Below are 26928 nucleotides of genomic sequence, written 5' to 3'. Positions count from 1 at the left end.
ATAAATGACTAAAAGTTAATTACCTCTATTATGCTGTCAATACGCCTCTATTATACTGCAAAAAAACAAAATACATAGAAATATTTCAAATTTTCTATAGGAAGATGATTCTGATTATATGATTTTTTTAAAAAAAAGATCTCTGACATCTTATCAGCATTATCCTGACCTTCTGTTTTGTGCCAATGGAAATCATAAATTATTTTAATGTTTCCAATAACAATAATCTGGATTAATGCTGTTAAAGAGTTGCCCCTCCATTTTCACGGACTTCAGACCTTCACTTACTCATGAGGAGCAAACGGAGAGGGTTAAAATAAGAAGTGCGTCCGCCGCCGCTTGCAGGCACACACTCCCATTCAAGCCCATGGGGCTTGAATATCTGCGAGTTTCCATTTTCGCACGGGGGGGGGAGGGTCTGGAATGGATCCTTCGCAAAAACGGAAGGTTGACTGTACTTTTCAATCTGCATTTTTCTGACATAATCAAGTCCTTTGCTCTGAAGTATGACCATTTTAAGATGTCCTAATCAAAGCACTAAAAAGACTGGCTTAAAAAATTTTCAAACACACTATTAACTCTTCATATCTCAGTTTTAAGGTGCTCCAAAAAGGAACCTGATAGCTGCAAACATGTGAACATCTGAACTGCAGGCATAAACTTAATCTGACATAAAAAGTAACACAGAATTTTAAATTAAATATATTCAGCATAAATAGTCAAACAGTTTTTGATTAACAGATTGCAGACTTTGTAGCAAGTGTAAAAGAAAATTCCTGGAGAAGTACTTTTAAAATGTCTAGTGGCATATACTCCTAGGTGAGGAAGCAGTGGCAGTAGAAATATGGTCAACAGTATAAAAGCAGTAGTTACCAAATCAGAAAATGTTCTGTGTATTTGGAACCAATATACGATATAAGAAAGTAATTGTCGTGTGATGTATTGGGAGTCCACACCATGGGTTATCCTTCTCGGAAAATCAGCAGTTATGAATTATATCTAACTATACACACAGAAATTTTTAACACAGTAGTGGCTGGGAGAAATCTTGTAATTTCTCATTTTGTGATGTTTGAAAGTATTTAGGAATCTAACAGGGTCCTTTAGTTCTAGCCAGGATAACATCCTATGTGAAAACAAGCAAGCAAGAACAACAGCATTATGCTCATCAGCAATGATTTTAGATATTTTATAATTAAAAAAGCAGAATATATTCAAAATATATCCCTTCTTCTAATGGCGGTGAATGTACATTTTGAAATTAATATACTCGTGGACTAAAATCCACAATATTAACTTCAAGAAGGAGATTATTCAGAAGATACAAAATGAAGTCTTAATATGCCTATCTTAATATTATAGTCTTAAATGAGCCTGATAAATTTCCAAAGGCATTTACGTTCAATAATGTTCCACTGAAATCAAAGAGTCTTAAATCCAACGGATGTATTAAAATTTCTGAGGGGGATATAAAGATACATTAGTGACTCCTATGTTACACAGATGTACAGTACTTTGCATGCTGGTTTCTCTAGTTGTCTGAATAATATTGGGGGGAGGGGAAAGCTGTGCAAGCTTGTTCCCTCCCTCCACATAGGTTGCATTTCAGTGTGTCTAAAGAAACATAACTTCTATGGAGGTTCCTCATTTTGGAAAAATGTCAGCTGCTTTGTCCTATATGAAAACAATTCAAGTATTTCAAATCTGAAACACCCATTCAGAGATACTGTGTAACCCTGTTTGGTTTCTGAAACTTGATGGAATGTTGAGAGTTTAAAGAGGCAGTGTTAAGACTGGCTCACCTAAAAGCAGAAATGTTATTTTTACTGAGGAGATTCCATGCAGAGGGATTTACAAGTACCAAGGCAGCATTTCCTTGTTCTCTCTTTATTTTGTACAGAAAGATCTCAGTAGTTTCCTTCTGTGCAATTAGCTTTCAAACTGCACTATTTCCTCTTAGGAGAATCAGACAGAATCTACTGCTGAAAAACTTCCATGAACTTCTAGGTCTGCAACTGAGTCCTTTCATAGGTATTAACAACCTGAAAATGTTAATATCTAACCTATAAACGCACTAGGCTTGCAGGAAGTTCATATCAGCATGTGAATGATACAGACACAGAGTGGAAGCGAGGGAAAAGGGAAGGTACACTATAAATTCCAGCAACAATTAAAGATATATGTCATTAACTGTATCAGCAGCCACACCCCCATCCTTCTACTACATCTTTGCTGTCAAGTTTGATGCTGTCTGTGTTTGGCTCACTGAACATGGGGCCTCCATGTCTCATCATGAGCTCTGTCGCCATCTTTACAAAAGCCTCCTCCACATTGCTGGAGTCCTTCGCAGATGTCTCTATGGCACAGATGATATCATACCGTTCAGCCAGACTCTGAGCCTCCTCTAGCTGAACTTCCCGAAGGTCACTTAGGTCAGACTTGTTTCCTGGCAGGAGAAAGTGGAATTGTTTACAGATTAACAATTTTTAAACATGTAACTCCTGAGGTCAGTATTCAGCAAGGAGAGTCTAAGAAGAAGAAGATAAGAGAGACAACAGGAGGAACACATGAACTGTGCTTAGGAACGCAGTAGGACCCCAAGGGTGAAGCATACAGGCAGGCTGGAGATGAGATGCCACTGTTATCTTGGAGGTGAGAAAGAGCAGAAGAAAGTGGAAGCGGAGAAAAAGTCTGTGGAAGAAGGATGAAGAGATCTGAGCCACTGAATATTGTAAGATTTGCTTTCTGGCTTCTGACTTTATATAAAATTTGCATCCTGGATTCATAATCAGGGTATATATAATCTCATGCTGATGGTAACAAAGCATGCATCCTCAACGTAGTGATTCTATGTCGTGTAAAATTCTGTGTATGCTGAAACTGTAGAGTCCTATAACAATTAGTCATAATCTATATTTTAAACAACAAAGAGGCCTATCGTATCTTAAAGACTAGCAAGTTTAATTTAGCATAAGTTTTCGTGTTAGATCTGGTGAAGTATGCTACTAAATAAAGCTTCCTAGCCTTTAAGGTATCACAAGAACCTATGCTGTCTTTTCTACAGAACACATAATATGGGCACAGCCCCTGCCCCATCCATATTTTTTATCTCACTAGTTACTAACATTATTGTTGGCATCATTAACAACTTTATTCGTATTTGTCTTCTTCCCAAAATTGGATCTCAAGGCAACAGAGAGAATGAGAACGGATATCTAAAAGTTTTTTCACTTCTGGCCATATTTAACATATTTGAAACTTTCAGCCTGACCTACCTCAAAAGGCTGCTATAGATCAAATGAGAAAGAGGAAACTGAGGGAAAGGCAGGAAATAAAAGTAACTGATACACACACACACACACACACACACACACACACACACACAGCCAAGAAAACCTTAGGATAGGGTTGCCTTAGGCTTGCCATAAGACAAAAATAACTTGAAGGCACACAACAACAATCATTGGCTATTATCTCTACAACTGTCCTATTATAATTTGTACTTCTATTGCATTCCAGATTGGAAATAATCTATCATACTCACCAATAAGCAGCTGCACTATGTTGGAGCCTGCATACTTCCTCACATCCTCGATCCAGCGAGGAATAGACTGGAAAGAACCCCGCTTGCTGATATCATAGGCCAGGATCGCTCCATTGGCGCTTCGGTAATAACTCTGGGTAATAGTCCGAAACCTTTCCTGGCCAGCTGTGTCCCAGATCTGCAACTAAAGGAAATCAAAAAGAAGGTGATCACTTCCCCTTCAGTTATAAGGTACCAGGTGTACTTCTTAGGTTATTATTTCTTCCTGTTGATGAAAGACAAAACAAGACAGATTCATTTTGAATTTAGGCTTCCAAACACTATAAATTCATTCAGTGGAACTAAAACGACCAGACACAAGCTGTACTTTTGTGGTTGTTTAATATGCTCTTTTTAAAGCATTATACTGTTTTTATATGGGGATGGGAGTGCTGGGACCCGGGTACTTGAGACCCACAGGCACTGATATCTGCAGATTAGAAATTTCACTTCAAGGTCTGAAAATTCTGGATATGTAAACTATTACTCTGATATAAGAGCTCCACTGCTCACACAGGGAGATAAGCATATGCCTAGAACACTCTGCAAATATGGGATGATCCATTTGCTTGGACAACAAGGAAAACTTCGTCCCCATATGTCCACTGCCCACCAATTTTTGGTTGGTTTTTTTCCCCCACAAAAGTAAAAAGAAGGAACATCCCTTTCTATAGACAAAAGTGTGCACGGATTGATTCAAAGAACCATTTGGCGAGCCCCCATGTGCACCATGGGTCTACTGGAGGTCCTTCCTTTCGACATGATATGAAATACAATACAAGGAGATGAGATCTCAGCAAGAACAACAGGAAAACCCTCAAGCAGCAGTGAGACTTGTGTAGACACGTACAGTCTGGGGATGAGCAATGAGGCCCTTGAGACCCCCATCAATTTCTCAAGCCCCAGTACTCCAGGATTAAAAAAAATCAACTGAAAAAAATCATTTTTTCTGCTGCAAAAGCACTAGTTACTGCTTTAAAATGTTGTTTTTAAAAAATCACCCTCACGCCACCAGCGAAATAGAAAAATAGCTGCTCAGAAGAGCCCCAAATGCCAGAAGAGCTGACATTTTAAACTCCAGAGTACATCCATCCGTTCTTTAAAGCAAAGGTAGAGAACCTAAGGCCCTCAAAATATTGTTGAACTACAACTCCCATTAGCTCTCCAGCCAGACTGGTCAATGATGAGACTATCAGCATCTGGAGGACCACCAGTTCTACATCTCTACACTAAAGCATACAGGAAGCTTCTCCAGCTGCTGAAGAGCCTTCTGGATGTATCACTCTATATATACTAATGTATATACTTATGTATAAGTGTAGAAATTTAGTAAAAAAATTGACCCAAAAACTTGAGCCAACTTGTCCACAGGCCAATGCAAGTACTGTACTTTAGTTTTCCTTTACATCATTTGTTACATGCCCCTAAATAACAACCCCTCGATTTATCCATGGGTCATATCAAAATCCTTAATTCTGGCCCCAAAACTTGACCTCAATTTATACATGAGGTCGACTGATAGTCAAGAATATATGGTAATCGGGAAAAAATGAAGCAAAAAGGTTTTTAATATGCATCCACACTGCAGAAATAATCCAGGCTGACACCACTTTAACTGCCATGGCTCCATTTTAGATTGTTATGGTACCAGAGTTCTCTGGCAGAGAAGGCTAAATGTCCCACAAAACTACCAATTCTTCCTATTCTGTCTTTTTTGTTGTCGTCTTCAATTTCTTTGCAGTAACTATTATGATATTAATCTTTGCCTCTATATTCAAGTAACTGAACAGCTGTTTTCAGGATCTCTGTTACCTTTTACTTTTGTTTCTTCCCCATCCTTAACTGTTTGAAGTTTCATCAGTCATCCAATGAGATTCTTCTTTCTTTTTGGCTGCCAATCATTTTATTGCATTTTTCCCTGACAATGTCCATGGCTTCAGTCCATAGTTCTTCTGGTTCATGATCATTTAGGCTTATTAGTGTACATCTGTTCTTTACACAACCTTTAAATTTTTCAGCAATATTCTCTAAATTGTATATTGGCAATCTGATTGATTCAATGTTGTATTTATCTTAATATTAACAGTTGATAATCTGTGCCACAATCTTCTCTTGATCTTCTCTTTTCGGACAGAATGGAGCTTCTTCATCTTCTGCTCCCAATTATGTATTCTATTTGATCTCTATATTGGCCATCTCGTGATATTCATGCATACAACTAGCATCAGAAAATCCTGCCTGTAAACTGAGGATCACATTCTGAAAAAGCAAATGCTTGAAAGAGAATGAGGGCTAAGTGCCAGAACAAACCGATCTGATAACTGGCTGCAATCAGCCAGAGATTTAATCTAGCTCTTGCTTGACCTTCCTGAACAAATGACAGCCTTGTGAACTATTTGTTTCTAGAAAAGATATGCAAAATGGATGAAGTACCAAAAGGAAGCACTTCTGATGCTATGGCATTTTCTCAGCTTGATTCACAATGAAGTACTGATTAATAACTACAGTATAATACTTATGCCATTTCCCCCAACTTGTGAGCCACTGTAATTTGCTGTGTTGACTAAAACAGTTTGCAAAAAATAAGCCTAACCCAGGAACAAAAACTACACAATTTATCACCACAAAGGGAGGAAGAATCCCAGTTTTTTTCATTTATACCTGAACGTAGTTGTGAGACATTAGCTGGATGGTTCCAGAAAGCTAGCAGGAATTGTCAAATTGGAGATCTCAATTTACCAAATGAAGAGGGTTAGGCATCCATCTCTACCCAATAAATAACTGGGGAAATGTCCTTAAATTTGAACAGAGTACAACATGGAATAGCGGACTTCTCTCCTGGTATTATATCATCACCCCCAAGTCTGACTGGTGATACAGCATGCAGAGGGGAGGGTTTATGGCTACTTGAAAAGGCTGTTTAACTTTCAGCCAACCTAGGTAGCCCGGTGGGGAAGAGGATTTACATAATCCTCCACTGTGGTGTCTACAATTATTTTTTTAAATTGTGTTTTACTTAATTGCATTAAATGGAACCAACATTTTAACATTCTTGCGGTTTTCTTCCTTTTCATGCTTGACAGGCTTTTGAACCATCTCTAACTGTACAAATCATAGAATCACAGAGTTGGAAGAGACGACAAGGGTTATCCAGTCCAACCCTCTGCCGTGCAGGAACTCACAATCAAACCATCCACAACAGATGACCACCCAGATTCTGTTTAAAGACCTCCAAAGAAGGAGACTCCGACACTCTCTGAGGTAACATGTTCCACTATCAAACAGCTCTTACTGTCAGGAAGTTCTTCCTAAAGTTTCAGCAGAAGCACTTTTCCTGTAGTTTGAATACATTGCTCTGCATCCTATTCTCTGGAGCAGCAGAAAACAACCTTGCTCCATTCTTAAAACCTTCCTATTCCAGCAGGCATTCCCCGAATAAATATCCTGTGGGCCTCCCTCCTCTTTCGTGGCCAAGAGGCTGGGCTATGGGGTTTTTTACTGCTGTTTTGTTTTTGTTGTGTTTTTAACTTTGTATGACTGGTGGCGCAAGGAGCCCTGGTGGCGCAGTGGGTAAATGCCTGTACTGCAGCCATTCACTCGAAACCACAAGGTTGCGAGTTCAAGACCAGCAAAAGGGCCCAAGCTCGACTCAGGCTTGCATCCTTCCGAGGTCGCTAAAATGAGTACCCAGACTGTTGGGGGCAAATTAGCTTACTTGCTAATTAGCTTACTTGCTGTTCACCGCTATGATCTTTGGAATAGCGGTATATAAATAAAACAAATTATTATTATTATTATTAATATGTTGTGAGCCGCCCTGATCGAAGGAAGGGCGGCATATAAATAAAAATTTTATTATTATTTTATTTATTATTATTATTAATATGATACTTCTTCAAATATTTAGACACGGCTATCATATCTTAACCTTCTCTTCCCCAGCCTAAACCTACCCAGGTCCCTAAATCACTCCTCACAGAGCATGGATTCCAGATGAGTCACCATTTTAGTCACCCTCCTCTGGACACGTTCCTGCTTGTGAACAGCCTTTTTGGACAGTGGTGCCCAGAAGTGGATACAGCATTCCAGGGGAGGCCTACCTGACCAAAGCAGAAAAAAGTCTTAAATTCTGCAGGTTGTGGGAACAGGTCCTGCACAGATTTGGGAATAAGAGAACATACAGGTTCTCTGATATATTAGAATTTCTTTCTCACTACACTTCAACAGGAAATGAGAATCTGGCCCTCCTTTCTCCAGCTTTAACTTTGTTCCACGAAAATTCCCCACAGCCATGCACCTGTAGATTTTGGATCAACTTCTACATCACACCCATATTCATCAAACCTTCTAAACAAGTCCTTCAAGAAAGATTATCCTCATGCCATGTAACTGAACTTTTAAATAACTTTGGGACACTTAGAACAACAATCTGAAGTACCTGGTCATTTCAAAAAGATTATAAAATAAATTATAAATGCTTTTCACACTTGCCTAATATGTTAAAACAGGGGTAGGCAACCCTTTTGAGCCGGGGGCCGGGTTGCTGTCCCTCAGACACCTGGGGGGCCGAAGCCAAAAAATAAATAATTAAATAATTAAAAAATTAAATAAATAAATAAACCGAGACAAATGTAGGACAAAATTTTCAAATGGAGGGCACTTTTTAAATAAAAAATGGCGGGACACGGAAAAAATTGCTGATTTTTTAAAAAAATGTTAAGATAAATGCATGTTTCTGAGGCTTCTATAGACAATTGCCCCACCATGCCCCTCGCATGAGAGGCCAAAGGCCCTGGCGGCAATCGGCGGCAGGACCAGGCTGGGGCCAGTCCCAAGGCCTCGCTGGGCCGCATCCGGCCCGCGGGCCACAGGTTGCCTACCCCTGTGTTAAAATGTACCTCTATCCTATTATCCATGGTATGGCAACTCTCCAGCATGTAGGTCTAATACAGCCTTTCGGAAATTTCCCCTGCTCACTGGCTCTCACTAGTCCAAAAGATAAAACAACGTATCCCCTACTTCTGCTCTCCAACGGTAGCACAGGAAAATCTGTTACCTCCAATTACTGACTGCAGGACTATAAAATGATGGGGGGGAGGGAAGGGGGGGACGACAACAATCATCTCTACCTAGTGCTCTCACATCTTCCCAGACTCCCTAAACTGTATTCAGCCTTTTTAAAATGACAGCTGGTACAAAGGGAAGCTTTTAAAATACCTAAATTGCACCACATTTTTCTGGGGGAAGGGGGGGAGAAGGGTTGCAAATGGAGGCAGAAAGGCCTATATTATCCTCCCTGGTGCTGTGAGCTCCCTTGACCCCCCCCAAATGAAATGTGCCTTTTAAAAAAGCCACCACTATTGACAATAAAGCTTTTGAAAAATCATACTGCAGTGTCAGAGGGAGCAATGTATATGATTGTATGTATATATAAGAGAGAGGCTGCTTCTATACTGCAAAATTAATGCAGTCTGACACCACTTTAACTGCCATAGCACAATGCTATATAGTTGTAGGCTTTGTAGCTTTCTCAGATATTTTGCCTTCTTTGGGGGGTCACCATGGCTCAAGATCGACTTGAGGGCAGTTAACAGCAACAAGACAGAGCTCTGGTGCCTCACAGGATTCCATAGATGGATCTATGGCATTTAAAGTCAAACTGCATTACATCTGCAGTATGGCTGCAGCCAGAGAGAGAGAAAAAGGGTGGGTTTGAAATGTACCCCAAATGTTGGGGTACATTTGTCAGGTGGGCAGTATTTTTCCTAGGATACAAACTTCAAGTGTATGCATACAGAGGCCAGGAAACTCATAAACTGGCAAAGACACTGCCTCTTTAGCAACGTTTTTACAAGAGATTATTAGATGTCACACAGATAACACATCTGTCACATTTCCTCATCCTGCAGTACATATATTGTCAAAATGTTCTGTATGAGAGCCTTTTCAACCAAGCCCAAGATACTGAACACCACTAAGAAAGGGTGAAACTGCTTTTGAATTTCATAATCCACTCTCAAATTATAGACTATGAAGCACCGAAATCCTGAGTACTCTCTACTAGTGGGATCTTGAAGTAATCTGTGTGCATCTATTTTGTTTTCCTGCAGCTGATACATGTCACTGGCAATCACAGACCATTTATTTTTACTTTCTGCCACGTGTAAGAAGCTTCTTTAGCTTCTGAGCTGGAGTTGCTTCACTTGGCAGAAACACCTGGTATTAGGTGGAGTCCCAGGAAGGAAACGATTTGTAATTTGTTTGCCTAAACTCAGCCAAGCTGCACTCTCAGAAGCAAAAAAGCTCTAACAGCTGAGGTGGAAAGGGAGAAAAATTTACGTAAATGAAGGACATGTTTAGCAAACAGTAATACAGTACAGCTCCACCTCTTAGCTGTTAATTAATACATCACATACCCTGGTGTGTATGTGGGGGAGAAAAACCAATTCACTTTTTAGACTTATTCTTGCTCTCTAAACTTGGGCCGACAAAAGACATGCTATCCTCAATTGGACACATTTTCAGAACAGGTAAATTAGAACTGTATAGTATTTATTTGGCATTTTCAAAGAAACAAATTATACCTCAGTTAGTGTGAATGGTTTATCTGTGTTAATTTTATTTATTTGTTTATTTAATGTATACCCCACCTTTCTCCCAAATTATTCATTTATGTCCTGCCATTCTCATAAAAGGTGGTGTGAGTGAACGCTGCTATGGAAAGGTAATCTTTATGTTTGTCCACACATGATTTCCAGGCCTGTTTCAGCTGTATGATTGTAAGACTATATTTTTGGCTTGTGAAGCTAGTGTCAAAACACATGAAAATATAAGGTGATTTGTTTCAGTACTAGCTGTTGTAATACTGTATTCTAATCATAATACCTGCTCTCCTGACTAAAGAAAAAATAACACTACAGACACAGCCAAGCAAGCCTACATAACAGAATTTTTATGATAGTGCATTAGCAAATGGAGATGTGTCAGCCATGTTTTCCACATATAAAGGCTGTGGCTAAAAATGACTGAGTCACCTTGCTTTGAAAATAATGTCCCAAAATAGCATCATGAGGCACTGGCACATATTCCACACAGGCACCCCAATTCTGAGCTGTTTCAGAAGCTTCTCTTAACAGAACCTACATATGGTTATTTTAAAAATTTCTTCAAGTTCAAAGAAATTATTAAATGGACCTGCAGAAGTAATTCATATAAAGAAGAACAGAGAGAAGAAATTTTGCATTCCTACTAGCATCTGTTTCCCTTTCAACTGTTTTCATGTCATATTCCCCAAACCAGGTTTAGAACCTGGGGGAATGTCAAGGAGAGTATCATCTGTGCAGGGTATCATCTAAGGAGGAAACTGAAAACAACAAAATCTGGGGTGTACATTACATGTTCTTCTACAAACAGCTGAGATTTCTTCCTCCCTCCACTTCACAGAAGTTCCAAGATAACTAGCAACCCAAAACACACAAATAATTTATCTTATTGTATTCTTTTTTAAAAAAAACTTCTATACATTGAAGGAATGGAAAATAGCTCCAGGTCATAGCAAATAATTACTGAGGCCCTTATCAGACACCTCAGCAACAGAGCAGAGGGACTACTAGTCCATCCCAAAGTACAACTCTCACTTGCACACATAGCAAATTCAACCACGACCAAATTTTGTGGCTGATCCAGAGCTAGAATATACTGCGGGTATGGCATAGTGGCTTCAGTACTGGACTATAACCTTGGAGATCAAGATTCAATTCTCTGCTTGGCCATGGAAACCCAACAAATGACCTTGGGTGAATCATATACTCTTACCCTCAGAAAACCCCATGATAGTTGCCTTAGGGCCACCATGTTGGAAATGGCTTGAAAACGCACAACAACAAATACTTTAGCCATAATAGTATCATAAATATAACTCAGTATCTTGTGTGGTTCATAGTTATGGTTGCTACAGAGGGTCAAGGGAGGCTGTTGAATGGGAGGAAATGTTGTGCTCCATGGAATCCCACAAAGTTAGATGGATCAGATGGAATCCATTGTTATTTGAATATTTTCTTTTTCTTTCTGCTGTACTATGACTGGGCTCATGGGTTAAGGTTACTGTATTTAGGTGTAAACAGCTTAACTTCAAACCCTGCTATGAACATCGTCTACATAGCAATGTCATAACAGTAACTGTTAAGGACAGCTGACTGGAAAGCATATACTGTACACACAATGAGCTCAGCATCTGCCTCTGGAAAAAACAGCATTGCTGTCCTACTTGTTTCATTTCCAAGATGGGATCTGGAAAAATGGTTCTATTTACTTTCTCAGTACTTTGAACAGTTTTCTAGGCCACTTTGGAAAGCTGTGTCAGATGATAAAACAGTTGCACAACAAACTTTACTGCAAACACATTCTTTGGGAACCTGTTTAGCATTATTGGAAGCCCTTTTTCAAATCAGTTTAGAAAACCATGTTGTAATACTGAAAGTTCAGGGAAATTAATGCAACTTGTTAACTGACATCAAGCTTACTCTGATGGCAACCCTATGATTAAGAGACCTCCAAGCCCCCTATCATCAACCACCGTAACTCAGGTCTTGCAGACTCAGGGCTGTGCTTTTCTTGATTGAGTTTATTCAACTAGAATGTAGTCTTCCTTTTTTCCCCTACTGTCCTCTACCTTCCTAAACATTACTGTGTTTTCTAGAGGGTCATGTCTTCTCATAGTATGTCCAAAGTACAACAGTCTCAGTTTAGTCGTATTGACTTCTAGGGAGAGTTCAGGTTCAATTTGCTCTAGGACCGATTTATTCATCTTTTTAGCAGTCCACGGTATCTGTAGAACTCTGTTTCGTAGAATACCAAACATGTTTTTGCCTCTTTTTTTAAAAGAAAAAATCCATCTTCATGTCAAAATACTTGTTAATACAGGATAGGAAGTACAACAGGTATTATTGTGCATATTAACTGGAAGTGCACTGTTCAAGTTATATTTCAAAGAAGAAAAATGCAGTAAAATGTTTTGATTACGAAACACTATCACCCTTCATCTCCAGTTTCCCAGTCTGAAAGAGGAGATAATATAGCATTTCCTAACATCACACCATCCGGAACTTACAGGCCTTCTATAGATCGATTGCGTACTACAGTGTGCCCACATTATATGCGGATTCCAGCATATACTGGAAGCCCACGACGGAAGTAAGGTAGTGCGCGCCAGAAAGAAACAATGGTGTGTGCTCCCGCGACTTGCACCCTGCCGCTGCGCCTCCATGGGCACATGCCCTATTCATTTGAATGGAGCTTGAGCATCCACGTTTTTCCCCTTACGCGGGGGGATCCGGAACGGATCCCCCCGTGTAAGGGAAGGGCGGACTGTACACTTCTATATGTTAAGAACCTATAGAAAATAATGGGATTTGTAGAAAAGCACCGTGTTAACTTGCTTTAAAAATGTTAGGTAGATCAAAAACAAAGAAAAGAAATCCCTTTACCTGTGTAGGAGACCACAGGGTGCAAATAATCTTTTGCAGGTTTAGCACACAAGGATGCCATGCACTTGGGACATGGATCCCTAGTGTGGAAATGCTGCACACACAGGAACTGAAGTCTAAATTATATAAGATTCCATCTGTATGAAAATGAGTGCAGAAGATCTCAAATATCAAAGAATGGGATAGTACAGTGGGGCTCCCCGTTCCAGGTGCCCCTGCATGAGGGAAAATCCGCCTATGCTCGAGCCACATAGGAAATAATGGTGTGAGCCACAGGCGCACACACCATTGTTTTACTCCCTTTGCAGCTTCCACGTGAGCTGGAAGCTGCGCAAAATGCATCCGCGCATGGCACGGGCACACTGTACCTCTTTTGATAAGTGTTAAAGTACAATACTTACATCGGCCCATTGATAAGTCAACTCAGGTTTTTGAGGTCAATTTTTTTTCTAGACATATACATGAATATATATCGTAATCAATCACTCAGTATGATTCTGTTTTCAGTCCTACTGTCACACTGACATTGCCGAGATTGGATGTTTTTAGTTTTTGCACAATTTTTGGAGTCTTAATTTGAAGCGGCCTTGAACAATCAAGCTTGGGGGCCTTTCCATAATTCATGGGTAGTTCCAGAGAAGCATGCAATACTCCTCAGAGCACTTGCACTCAGGCTGTGCCACACCTGATGCACTTATCTTCCTGGCCCTTAGAGCAGAAGGAAGTGATGGGAAGGGAAGATATACAACTCTTAGTTTGCTCATTTGATATAAGCCCTGTAACATGTTTTAAGACAAAGGCTGTGGAGCAAATACTGTCCAGGGAGAGGGCATTCTTAGTGGCTGCTCCCAGGCTCTGGACCTTCCTTTCCAGAGTGGCCACGATGGTCCCATCCTTTCCACAGCAGGTAAACACATTCTTACGCCACCAGGCTTTTTTCCAGCTGACAAGGATTGGACTTTAAAATACAGTTGCCCCTTCTTTATTGTGGACTTTAGGTCAGTGGTCTTGAATACTCACTGAGGGGCGACCTCCGTTATTTTTAATGGAACGTGTCCTGCAGCGCGCAGCCCGCACATGCTTGCAGGCAGGCCCCCCACTCAAGGCTATGGGGCTTGAATATCGGCGAGTCTCCGTTTTCGCACAGGAGGTGGTCTGGAATGGATCCCCCATGAAAATGGAGAGCCGACTGTACTGTGATGTTAAGGTTTGTATAGAGTTTTTAATGCATTTTAGTTTTTAATGTGTAATGTTTTTTAACATTAAAATTGTTTAGTTTTCTGTGGGTTTTTCGGGCTATGTGACCATGTTCTAGCAGAGTTTATTACTGAAGTCTCACCAGCATCTGTGGTGAATGCTGGTGGAGCGTCAGGAACATACTCTTCTAGAACATGGCCACATAGCCCAAAAAACCGACAGAAAACTATAGATGCTGGCCATTAAAGCCTTCGACTTCACATTAAAAACCGACAGAAAACTAATAACAATAGTTTTGTAAGCACAAATCTTGCTTGCAAAACTAGCACAAAAGCAGGACACTCTGCAGTGGGCAATGCATTCACTGTCCCTCAGCAGGGAGAGAAGCCAGCAAACCAACAACAGGTGGAAGATGTTTTGCTGGCTCCTCTCCCCCCTCCAGACTCTGGAGGGAAGGAGGCTGTTGTCCTTTCTCTGCCTAACAAAGAGGGGCTGTTGCCCTCAGAAAGGATGGAGGCATCTGGGTGCTCAGAAGAAGTACTTTTCCCCATTGCTAACAGAATCCAGATTTTATCTCCTGGATTTTGGAATGCTTTGCTCCCATTGCCTCATGGGCAGAAAGAGGAGGAACCTGCTTGTATAGATATCCCCCCACAGAACAACACATCAACAACACCTTGAGAACATGCAACCCTCTGACTACCATAGTCCTGCCGTATGACTTTTTAAAACTCCTTTGAGTGATTAACAACCCAGTGGGGCTTTGAAAGTTTGCAACTTCATAAAGGTATCCCTGTTTCATGGATTTTGGATGTTGTGTCAGCATGGCATAGTGGTTTGAGTGTTGGACCACAATTCTGGAGACCAAGGTTTGAATCCCTACTCAGCCATGGAAACCACTGGGGGATCTCAGGCAAGTCACACGCTCTCAGCCTCCTCAGGGGAAGGCAATGATAAACCCTCTCAAGAGGTTTATCACACTGGGGCTGATTTCGACATTAAAAAGAGATTAAAACGCATTTAAAGCATCCCGCAAATGGCGAGTGATTGCGTGAATTATTATCACACCCAAGTGTGCAAATAAAGTGCATCAGAAATGCATTGTCACTGAAATCCTGAAAGTGAAAATGCTTCTTTGTGACCACTTTAATGGCGGGTTTTGTGCGATGTTGTGTGAAAGCGTTATGCGTAATTATGCCATTTTCCTAGGATATTCACGGGGTAAACTCCTAAGAAACCTGCCAAGAAAACCCCATGACAGCCTTGCCTTAGGCATGCCATAAGTTAGAAATGACTTGAAGGCACACAACAACAACAACACACTTTGCTATATTACCAAAACAACTACCCTGGACATTTCCCCAAACACCTGTTACCTATGTGGCGAGGGATGGAAGAAGCCCCTCTTCCTGCTTTTGCCTCCTTCTCTCTGTCACACAGTGAGCATTTTAGGTATCTTTTTAACTTCTGTAGGCTCAGTGCTAGGGAATCCTGGGAACTGTAGTTCATTGTGGCCTCAGAGCTCTCACTGACAGAGAAGGCTAGATGTCTCACAAATACTACAGTTCCCAGAATGCCACAGCACTGAACTCTTTGTGTGACTGAAGGCTATGGAATTCTGGGAGTTGGAGTTTGTTGTGGGGCCTCCAACTCCCAGAATTCCATAGCAAGGAGTGAGACGACGAGTGCCAAACTGGGTTATTCCTCAGCCTGCTGTGAGAGCCCCACCTTGACCCTCTTGCCCTGGATCTCGAGGCTCTTCATGGTGAAGTCCACCCCGATGGTGTTGCCCTGCCTCTCGGCGAAGGCCCCGGTCTTGAAGCGCTGCACCAGGCAGGTCTTGCCCACGCTGGCGTCGCCGATCAGCACCAGCTTGAAGAGGAAGTCGTAGGCCTCCTCCGGGTCCGGCCCAGGCCCAGGCCCAGGCCCAGCCGCCCCCGAGGCCATACATGCAGCAAGGGAAGGGTCACCGCCGGGCCTCGCGCGCCGCCGCCCGCCGCCTCCTCCTCCGCCTCCTTCCCCGGCTGGGCATGCGCAGGCCCGGCCCAGGCTCAGGCCCAAGAGCCAGCCGCCCTCCAAGGAGGAGAGAGAGGCCGGCCCCGGTGGCAGTCCCTCAAAGGAGGCGGAAGAAGGGCTATAAAACACTCATAAGACGAGACACGTCGCTCCAAAGTGCAGCCCCTGTTAAGTCAGAGACCCAACCTTGCTGGGTTTCCTTTTGAATGAACCATTACACATCTGATTTCTTGATGAAATGTTGTATGGGTACCGTCTGGACCTAGTGATTTGTCAGGTCTAGATTGTCATCTCTTGTCACTACTCTTTGCCTTAGTTCCTCTTCATGCCAGAAAATACCAGTCTAAGCACTTCAAGATATGGCTTCTCCCCTCAAGACACACCAATAATCCAGCTTTTCTGAAATGTCCTTGTTCTCTATACTCCTTTAACTCCCTAGGCTGCATCTGCACTGCAGAAATAATCCAGGTTGACAACACTTTGGGCTCATTCCTACTACGAAATACAGCGAATTCCTGATCAAATTATAACTGCCATGGCTCAATGCTATTGAATCCTGGAATTTGTAGTTTGTTGTGGCACCAGAGCTCTCTGACAGAGAAGGCTGAATCTCTCACAGAACTCCAGTTCCCAGAATTCCATAGCATTGAGTCAAGGCAGTTAAACTGGTGTCAGACTGGATTATTTTTGCAGTGCGGATGCAATCTTTTAAAAATTAAACCATGCAATTGCCTGCCTAGCTCATTATGTGCTTCTGATGTACAGTTTTTAAACAATTGGTCTTAATGCTAGCAAATGCTCCTAAAATGCTTTATTTTATCCTTACCACCTGCTTCTGTTTCTTTTATGCAGGTTTGTGTTTCTTTTTATTATTCGCATTTGGCCATTAATTCCATTTTCTGAAGAAAACATTTTTCTCCAGTAGCATCCATGACAATGTTTCTTACGCATGCTGGTACCCCAGTTGGTTCCATCACCAACTGTTCTAGGACATGTTTTTTTTAGGGTATATAGAAGTTTTACTTCACTGTTGTGACAAGAACACACATTTATCCAGTTTATGTAGGCATAATGAAAGTACCTCATTAATACCATGCTACTCCTTTGGATGCCTGCCTGATTTACCTAAACAGTATTATTTAGTACTCCTGAACATTTTAATGTGGAGTATGCAATGCATTTATAATGCTCCTTACAAGCCCCAAATGCATAATTTAGTTCTAATATATAAACACTGCTCCCACTGCACATTTCTTTCATGCAGCAGATCATCCAGCTTGTTTTAAAAGCAAGTTTGAAAATCATTGACTAGTCAAGATATCACATTTGTTAATGAGGAAATAAAATACTGGAATCACTATGCAGTAAATTGTGCTTTCAGTTACTTTACATTTTGTTGATGAAGTGATAAATATCCATAGCTAAGCTCCAATTGACTTCTCAGGGAGAAATAGTACTAGGGCTGCCAGACTTTTTTTTTTAAAGTGTTACAACATGATGTAGTTTATTGGAAAATTGGATGTGTTGCTTTCTTGTCAGTGATTATAAAATTGCACATCACATTAATCACTACCCACAGATCAAAACATAGGCTTGCAGCTTTCCCAGCCATAAATAGTTGTCACTTCTGCTTAGGTAAATGTTCTGAAGTTAATTCTAAAACTACACAGCCAAGGCATGGCAGTATGTGCTAAAACAGCACTAAGAACAGAATCCAGCTGTTAGACTTGGCTTGCAATAGGACATGCTGCTTAGCAGTTATGTGTAAAGTTACAAATGTTGTTAATGCAATGTCCTTTTTTCTCCACATCCAAATAGGACCCTTTAAATGCAATTAAATGTAAAACAAGTACAATAGGTAATTTTACTCAGCTTTAAAGTGGAAGATGAAGACACTGAAATCAATAACCATTTTCTACATTCTGTTCATTCATTAATCAAAACAGACACTAGTCAAGAAGCCAAAATAAGCCTAAAGCTGAATCTGCACTGCAGAAATAATCCAGTTTGACACTACTTTATAGCACTAATGATTCAGTGCTATGGAATCCTGGAGTTTGGCATTTGTTGTGGCACTAGAGCTCTCTGACAGAGAAGGCTAAATATCTCACAAAACTAGTCCCAGAATTCCATAGCATTGAGCCACTGCAGTTAAAGCAGTGTCAAACTGTATTATTTCTGCAGTGCAGATCCAACCTAAAACTTAAAAGGACAGCTGTGAAGCAACCAGGCATATGGGAGAATTCTGGGGATTTTGGTAAAACACTCCAGGGAATATCTTCGAGGCTTATTGGCAACACTGATCTTCAAATATAAAGATTCTACTGAATACCAAGCTATTGACCATGCTATAATTCCAATTTCTATGTATGGTGGTAAAAGCTGGGCAAGGACCAAAAGCTGACAGGGTGAAAATCAATTCATTTAAAATTTGATGCTGGAGCAGAGTTCTGTGAATTCCATACATTGCCAAAAAGGCAATTAAATGAACAAATAAAACCTAAATTCTCACTAGAAGCCAAAATGACTGAACTGAGTTTGTCAGGTTTTGGCTATATCTTAAGATGACATGACTCATTGGAAAAGATGATAATCATACTGGAGAAAGAGGAAGGCAATAGGAAAAGAGGAAGGCCACATTACAGAGGAGTTGATTGAATCAAAAAAGTCACACTCCAGGGTTGGCAAGACCTGACCAGGACTCATGGAAGTCTTTCCTTCATAGGGTCTCCCTATGTCAGAACCAACTTAATGACATATAAGAACAATAGCAACAATAACGTAGGACTGTTTAACATGACTGTGCGCGTTACTCAATTAGGTAAATCTATCTGAATGCCTGTGTTGAACATTTCTTATTTTAAATAGGGTGGAATACCATTTTTATTTGTTTGGTTTTCTGTAACATACCAAGGATGTAGAGGCGGTTGTGAAGTATGGAAGTGGGAGGTCTAAGAAGAGATATAATAACGTATATTCCTGTGTACAAGTCAACTTCATGTGTAAGTCGAGGGAAGGTTTGGGGGCCAAAATCATGGACTTTTAAAATTTATGTTTTTACATATTTCAAATAAAAATAAATAAGTAACATTCCAAAGTTGTTGCATTTTAAATTAAAAAATATGTACTTCCCATAGTTCCTCATTAGTTGGGAGTGGTAACTGATATATTTTTTGAACCTCATCATGTCTTTTCTACTGTTCTCATTGACTGAAAAATCATTTTGTTTATACTGCTCATGATTAATTACTTTTCACAAAAACTGAATATTATTATTGCATTAGTATCTAAAAAGTATCATCCTGTGTGTTATTCTATTTGAATATCATCTTTATATTAGTATCAACCTAATTTCTGATATCTTTCTTATATGCAAAGTTAGCAATAACATTATTATTTTGTATGATATTTCTAGTCACAGTATATTATGACTTGTCTGCTTCCAAATTATATTTTTGATTAAAGCTTCCCTAAGTCATCAAAAGGAAGCCACTCCTTTTCTACTTTGTTTATAGTCTTGTTTGTTAAGTAAGTCCATCTGTCTAATTCTTTCATGTCAGTAATTTTCAGCTTCCATTCTTCTGTCTTTGGTTCTTCTTCAAGCTTCCATTTATTTGTTTGTTTGTTTGTTTATTGCTATAATTAGTCTTGCAGCAATAACCAAATAAATAACAATTCTCCAAAAAATAATGGATTTTGATATGAACTGTGGATAGGTCAAGGATAAAACTTAGTAGAGAAGAAGGTTTTAACATCGGATTGAGAAGGGATGGAAGTGGAACAAAATGAGGTGTTCGGTATAGCAGCCAAGATCCACAGAGAGACGGTCACCTCTTTCACACACAGATTTCTGCCTCAGCAGCTCTTTTAGAGATTACTGCCGAAGCAAAGAGAGTAGGGCATCAGGTGCTTCTTTTAGGACCTTGCTGAGCAGTATTACTGTCTTAACTTATATATAAATTGACACAGGATTTTAGGGAAAATCCCATTCTTGAAAAACTCTGCAAGAAGCCCACAGAAGTGTGGATTGCATGTGGGTTGTATGCTTTCTGTCTTTGACTTTTAAATCCCGTGTCTGTCCTATGGGCGAATTGCAGTGCAATAATCTGCTTCGATTTATAAAACACACTGCAGAAATAATTCAGTTTGAGACCTCTTTAACTGCCCTGGCTCAATTCTAGAGAATTCTGGGAACTAGTTTTGTTTCGTTTTGGTTTTAGATATTTAGCCTTTTGTGTCAGAGAGCTCTGGCACCACAATAAACTGCAGTTCCCAGGAGCTAGGGCAGTTAAAGTGATTTCAAACTGGATTATTTCTGCAGTGTGTTTTGGACCATGGTCGAGTATATATGGTAGTTTGCTTCGGAGCTGAAGTGTAAAGGGAGAAGCTGGGTGAGTCTGGTTGATGCCAACCACTCACAGCTCAGGGAATGGTGTGAAGGAGGTCCTACAAGGGAGAAAGGATACAAAACTGAGGCTTGTCTCTGACAGAAGGCAGTAAGGGAAAGATGACATTGAGATAAGCTGTAAGAAAGATAGGACAGTCAGCCAGGGGGGAGAAATAAATTGGGTTTTAGGGAACTGTGAATGATTATTCTGCCAAACCAACCTTAAACCTTTTTTTAAATGGGTCAGTAGTTTAGTAGATGGTGGGAATGCTGTGGATGTCATTCATCAGGATTTCAGCAAAGCGTTTGATAAAGTCCCCCGTGATATTTTGATTAGAAAACTGGCAATATGTGGAACACATGGAAACACCATCAGATGAATCCATAATTGATTGGAAAACCATGCTCAAATAGTTGTCATCAGTGGCTGGGCTTCATAGTAGAAATAGGCCTCAAGTAGAGTACCACAGAGTTTTATCCTGTGGTTGACACCTCAATATTTTTTTAATCAATGATTTAGATTGTGGAGTGAAGGGAGGGAATCCTTATCAAATCTGCAGATGATACAAAAATGGGAGAGGTTGCTAAGATATTGGAAGAGAGGAACAGAATTCAAGAGGACCTTAATGAACTAGAAAACCTGGCTGAAATCGATACAATGAAATTCAACAAATGCATGCAAAACTCAGCATTTTGGCTGCAAAACCAAATGCGCAGATATAGGATGGGGGGTACTTGGTTTAGCAGTACTACATGTGAAAAGGATTTTGGGATTAATGTTGATCATATAGGTTAATAGAAACATAGTTTCCAAATCAAGGGAAGTAATCGTTCAGATATACTCTGTACTGGTCAGGTCTCATTTGGAGTACTGTGTTTAGTTTTGATCACCTCATTTTAAGGATATAGTCAAGTTGGAGTGACTATTCAAAGAAGAGCAACATGCATGATAAGAAGCATGGGGAAGAAACATATGAGGAGAGGCTGAAGAGACTGGGCATGTTGAGCTTGGTGAAGAGAAGACTGAAGTGTGAGATTGCCCTCTTTAAATACCTCAAGGGTTGCCAGAAAGAGACGGATACTGGCTTGTTCTTGGCTGACTCAGAGAACTAGGTCTAATGATTTTAAATTATGAGAGGGTGGGTTTCAATTGAACATTAGAAAGAACTTCTCAACAGTGAGAGGGGTTCAGCATTGGTACCAATTGCCTAGAGTGGTGGTGGGGTCTCCTTCCCTGATATCTTCAAAAAGATGCTGGAGATCTTATTGCTGTGGATGCTCTAGCTGGAGATCCTGCATGGAGCAGGGGGTTCATCTGATAACCCATAGTTTCCCTTACAGCTCTTATGATTCTAAGGAAATTATTGTATTTACTAGTAATCCTGGGTATTATACTTAATTTACCACCTCTTCCACCGGGTGATTGCAACCTGGCTGCATCCCAGGTGTGCTTCGGAGGCCATTTTTCCAAGACAGCAAGCTCCCATTTTGGAAAAGCGGTTTCCGAAGCATGCCTGGGACCTGAGATGCAGCGGGGTTGCAATCGCCTGGTGGAATTGGCAGCAAATTACAAGAGAGAGTACCTGCAAACCGACCATATCCTGTTGGGGAGCAGTCGGATTATTAGTGAATGCAATAATCTAAAATTTTATGATAGAATAGTTCAGAGGTTAATGTGTGATCTGATTGTGCATTAACAAACTCTACTTGTTTATTCTTTTAACAAACTGTTTCTGGCTTTTCCTGTTACGTTTTGATAGAGAGTGTAGTCATGCTTACCAAAGTGAGCCCACTTAAAAACATATCCATGGGCCCATACAGAGATCACCTTGAGGCTGAAGTACTTGATTCAGGGAGGGCTCTTGAGGCGCAAGGGGGCAAAGTGAGTGACAGGAGATCAAAGGTTTTGGAAGTGCGGGATCAGCCTGGAGTGGGGATCCATCACATGAAGTGATGCAACATGGCTCCCTACCTCACCCTGTAAGACCATTGGGTTGCAGGGCCATAAACTATCTAGCTGTACCAGTGACTAGAAGGATGCATTCAGACATACCACTGGAGGAGAAATAATCCTTGCTCCCTTCATTTGATGCCTGCAGATGCAGATGGCTTCCAAACCCTGGCTTTTCCAGGTCTGGGTAGTGACATCAGTGCATGACAAAAAGATGGTAGATAGATAAATTAGATTGAATCAAATTCCCATTCAAAGCCAGTCATTTAAAAGTTCTATTGACTTCAATGAGAGAATTAAGCCTATGCTTAAATTCAGTACTTTTAAGGATTACAGGGAATGCAGGGGGAATTATCTAGTTAAAATTTGAGAGAATCAGAGAATGAAAGCTGCCTTGTCGACCCCTACTTCCCCCCAAATAATTTAAGCTTTCCCACTGAATTCTACAGAATTCATTGGACACATCCACACATACCATGCAGGGTGCCTAAACGTTTGTCAGAATACATGGCACATTTCTTACTAATGGAATCCTGTTTTTGATTTTTACTCTGCAGTGTTCTGAAGAGTTCTGGCTTTTAGAGATGCCCATAAACAGAGTTTGCAGACGCTTTTGGAAATATGCAGGGTGAAAACCAATTGCCCACATGTCTTGAATGTTTTCATTTTCAAGCATTCAAAGTTCTGATCCTATCATCTAGGAACTACTCAAAAGACCAGAAACAATATCACTCATTTAAATGGATCTGGGCTTTCGGCTGGAAAACACTATCAAAAAGCAATATATATTATTCATCTTGTCTGTCCAGGCAAACCAATAGGGCTATATAAATTTCTATGACCTCATCATAAAATTTGATGGGCCTGCAGATTTAGCTCCAGCAATTGTAGTGATGTATGATTCAGCCAACAAACTCCTTACTCATAGGCAAAGCTACCCTGCTGCCTTTATTTTCCACTCAGAAAATGAATGGAAAAGCAATCTAAATTACTGCATAATTCCATCCCTTGTTTATTATTGCCCCAAACAATGTTCAGCATCAAGTAAAATGTGGAGTACTAAGTACACAAGACCAACTGTCTATTTTAAAAGTTGAATTTTTAATAAAGAAATTGGCAAAAATACTTCAATCTGCTGTCATCTGTCCTGTCTCTGATACCCCCATATAATAGCAGTACCTAAAATCTACTTGACATTCAGTTCCAAAATAAAGGGAGTTATTTGGTCTTTTGCTAAACTTTCTTGAGTGTTCAATGTCTGGCCTTTGTTGTTGCCTGTGTTCTTATTCATTGGCTCTGTCTGTCTAACCCTTATGGGCTTCTAATTTCAAAATATGAACCATCAATTGAAAGAATCAGCAACAGATGGCTTTGAGGACAAACTAGGGCCTTGAACAATTGGTGTCTTAGAAGGTGGAACATGGAAGGATGGATATAGCAAAAGTGCTGTACAGTCAAGAAGGGAGAGAACCTCTTGATTGGACTGCAATTCCCAGATTTCATCTGTTAGGGTTCATGGGAGATGCAGTCTAAGAACATCTGGAGGGCTACATGATTCTCATCCCTTGATTAAAGCCTTGAAGTATGTTTTCAAATATTATTTGGGCTGCATCCGCCCTGCAAAAATAATCGTGTTTCTCACCACTTTAACTGCCATGGTCCAATGGCATGGAATTCTGGCAATTGTAGTTTTGTGAGAAATTTAGCCTTCTGTGTCAGAAACTGTCTAATTAAAACTGTATGTACAGTGCTGTGTAAATTTACAGCGCTTTATAAATAAAGGTTAATAATAATAATAAGAAGAAGAAAGCTCTGGTGTCACAACAAACTACAAATCCTAGAATTCCATAGCATTGAACCATGGCAGCTAAAGTCATGTGAAACTGGATCATTTCTGCAGTGCAGAGGCAGGCACAGCCACAGTGATTTCAGTTGCAGCTCAGAAAATTTGTTTATTTGGACTACAGTTTTCAGAATTCAGCAGCCAACATGAATATTGGCAATTCTGGCTAGAATATTCTGAGAATTAATAGAATCATAGAGATTACCACACTATACTCTTATAGTGCTGCTATTACATTTTTAACTGCTTTGGCTGCCTCCTGTGCCATTCTGGGATTTGCAGTTTAAGGAGGGGCATTTATAATTCTCAGCCAGAGAGCTCTTATACATCATTGAACTACAAATCCCAAAGCAGTAAAAATGGAATAGCATCACTATAAGAGTGTAGTGCAGTAATCTCCATAGATTTATAAAGTTGGCAGGGATCAGAAGAGTCAACTAGTCCATTCCTCAGCCATGCAGGAGTAGTCCAACAAGTAATGTTTCCAAGGTCTGTTTTTAATAAACTTTCCCCACTATATTTTAAATTAAGAATAGACAACCTGGTGCTCTCTCAATGTTATTTTTTCAAAATTTCTACCCCAGTTATAAGGCATGTGCAACTTGTAAAAACAGCAGATGGAGCGTTCATGTTCTTTGTCTTACACACACGCACACACACATGCTAGAGCTGGCTGTGGTTACACAGTGCTGAAGGAAATATATTCAGCATGTATGAGGACAGCCTTTCCATGATCTTTATATTGTTTCACACATTCCCAGACTAAAATGCTCACACTGACAGTTATTTGCAAATAGTGATGTAGAATTGTAGCTTTAAAATAAAGATCAGCTACAGTTGGCTTGCTGTAATAGTGTACTATATATGTTAAAAATGAACTGTAATTTTGGAATATGCTATGAAAAAAATTATTTGATTGATGATTCTGCAGGATTGCTATAATTTTACTATGTTGCTATGGTACCATAAGTGATTTATTAATATCAGATTCCCTAAAAATGGCATTCACTGCAATTTTTCTATGTCAGCTCTCTGCTGCATTATTTTTCAGTATGACATAACTAGTTTTCTCCCTTTCTAAACCATACAGAGACTATTATTACAATATGCATTCAGCAAACAGCTGTTTTAATATTTCTTAGCACTGAAAAAAAACCCATAATGTGCTATTGCCAGCTAGTGGGTTTCAAAATCAAACTTTTGGTAGTACTTTATTCACAGTGCTGTTACGGAGTTATTTATCTACTGGTGAATGCATATTGTTATTAGTGTTTATACAGAAAACTTACACATACAGACAGATACCTGCACAAGAACTCCAACCATCACCCAGGACAAAAAGGAAGCACAATCAAAACACTGGTAGACTGGGCAAAATGCATCTGCAAACCCCATTTCTTGGAAGATGAACTGAAGCATCTAGACCAGGCTCTGCAGGCTAATGGTTACTCCAGCTCAGACATCAGTGAAGATAAGCAACCACCCAAAGGAAAGGTATTTCTACCATACATCAAAGGAATCACAAACAAAATAGGCAAAGTGATGAAGAAGCACAACCTCCAAATGGTTTATAAACTGATCAAGAAAATCCAGCAAATGCTACACTCAGCAAAGGACAAGAGAGACCCTATCACAGTTGCAGGAGTTAACCGCATACCATGCAGCTGCGGACAAGTCTACATAGGGACCACCAAACACAGTGTGCAAACAAGAATCAAGGAACACAAGAGACACCGAACCTTATTGCACACTGTTTTTTAAACGTTTGGGGAACTGAAGGAGAACACTTGTGTGCGCGTGCGTCCACCCAAAAACGGAGTTTATTGCACAAAATTACATCCTCCAACAGTCCCTGTTCTTTTCCCCAGCGCGCACCCGTTCGTGTCCAGTTTTGACGGGCGCCATTTTTGCCTGACTGACTACCGTCAGCAAAAAATGGTGCTCATCAGGACTGGATGGGAATGGGTGCACGCTGGGGGACGGAACCGGGACTGTTGGAGGACGTAATTGTGTGTGATAAACTCCATTTCTGGGCGGACGCACACACACACAAGCATCCTCCTTCAGTTCCCCAAACGTTTAAAAAACAGTGTGCGATAAGGTTCACTGCGGACTGGGTCAGCCAGAAAAATCAGCAGTAGCAGAACACATTACAAACCATCCTGGACACAAAATGCTATTTGAAACACGGAAGTTCTGGACCATGCCAACAACTATCAGGCTAGAATGCACAAGGAAGTCATTGAAATCCACAAACACCTGGACAACTTCAACAGGAAAGAAGAAACCCTCAAAGTAAATAAAATTTGACTACCAGTCCTGAAGGACACCAAAACCAGGACTCAGCAAATGCAAATGAGAAACCACTCAGGGTCAGAGGCTTTCCCAGCAAACAATGATCACCAATTAGCAGACACTAATCTTCTTTTGCATATTCTCCTACCCTGAGGAGGTCATCCACAACAG

General features: G+C 40.4%; 1 protein-coding gene and 1 long non-coding RNA gene across 3 annotated transcripts; one reads left to right on the top strand and one right to left on the bottom strand.

The window, feature by feature from the left end:
* Positions 1-1871: 1871 nt before the first annotated feature.
* RAB43 (RAB43, member RAS oncogene family) lies at positions 1872-16275 on the bottom strand. Of its 2 annotated transcripts, none has more exons than XM_042453403.1 (3): positions 15994-16275; positions 3545-3728; positions 1872-2446 (listed from the first exon to the last, which is right to left on the bottom strand). In XM_042453403.1, the coding sequence occupies exons 1-3, from the start codon at positions 16210-16212 to the stop codon at positions 2196-2198; spliced, it is 654 nt and encodes a 217-aa protein (XP_042309337.1). In that variant the 5' UTR covers positions 16213-16275; the 3' UTR covers positions 1872-2195. The 2 variants fall into 2 exon arrangements, with proteins under 2 accessions (XP_042309337.1, XP_042309338.1); XM_042453404.1 differs by lacking the exon at positions 1872-2446 and adding an exon at positions 2593-2691.
* LOC121923206 lies at positions 2605-6766 on the top strand. Its single transcript, XR_006102330.1, has 3 exons — positions 2605-2731; positions 3520-3775; positions 6667-6766. It is a non-coding gene; the product is annotated as an uncharacterized LOC121923206 (long non-coding RNA).
* Positions 16276-26928: the final 10653 nt, after the last annotated feature.

This window comes from Sceloporus undulatus, chromosome 2 (assembly GCF_019175285.1).
Source record: "Sceloporus undulatus isolate JIND9_A2432 ecotype Alabama chromosome 2, SceUnd_v1.1, whole genome shotgun sequence".
Lineage (NCBI taxonomy): Eukaryota > Metazoa > Chordata > Lepidosauria > Squamata > Phrynosomatidae > Sceloporus > Sceloporus undulatus.
Note: the sequence above shows the minus strand (reverse complement) of the source record. Positions and strands in the feature narration are given on the sequence as shown.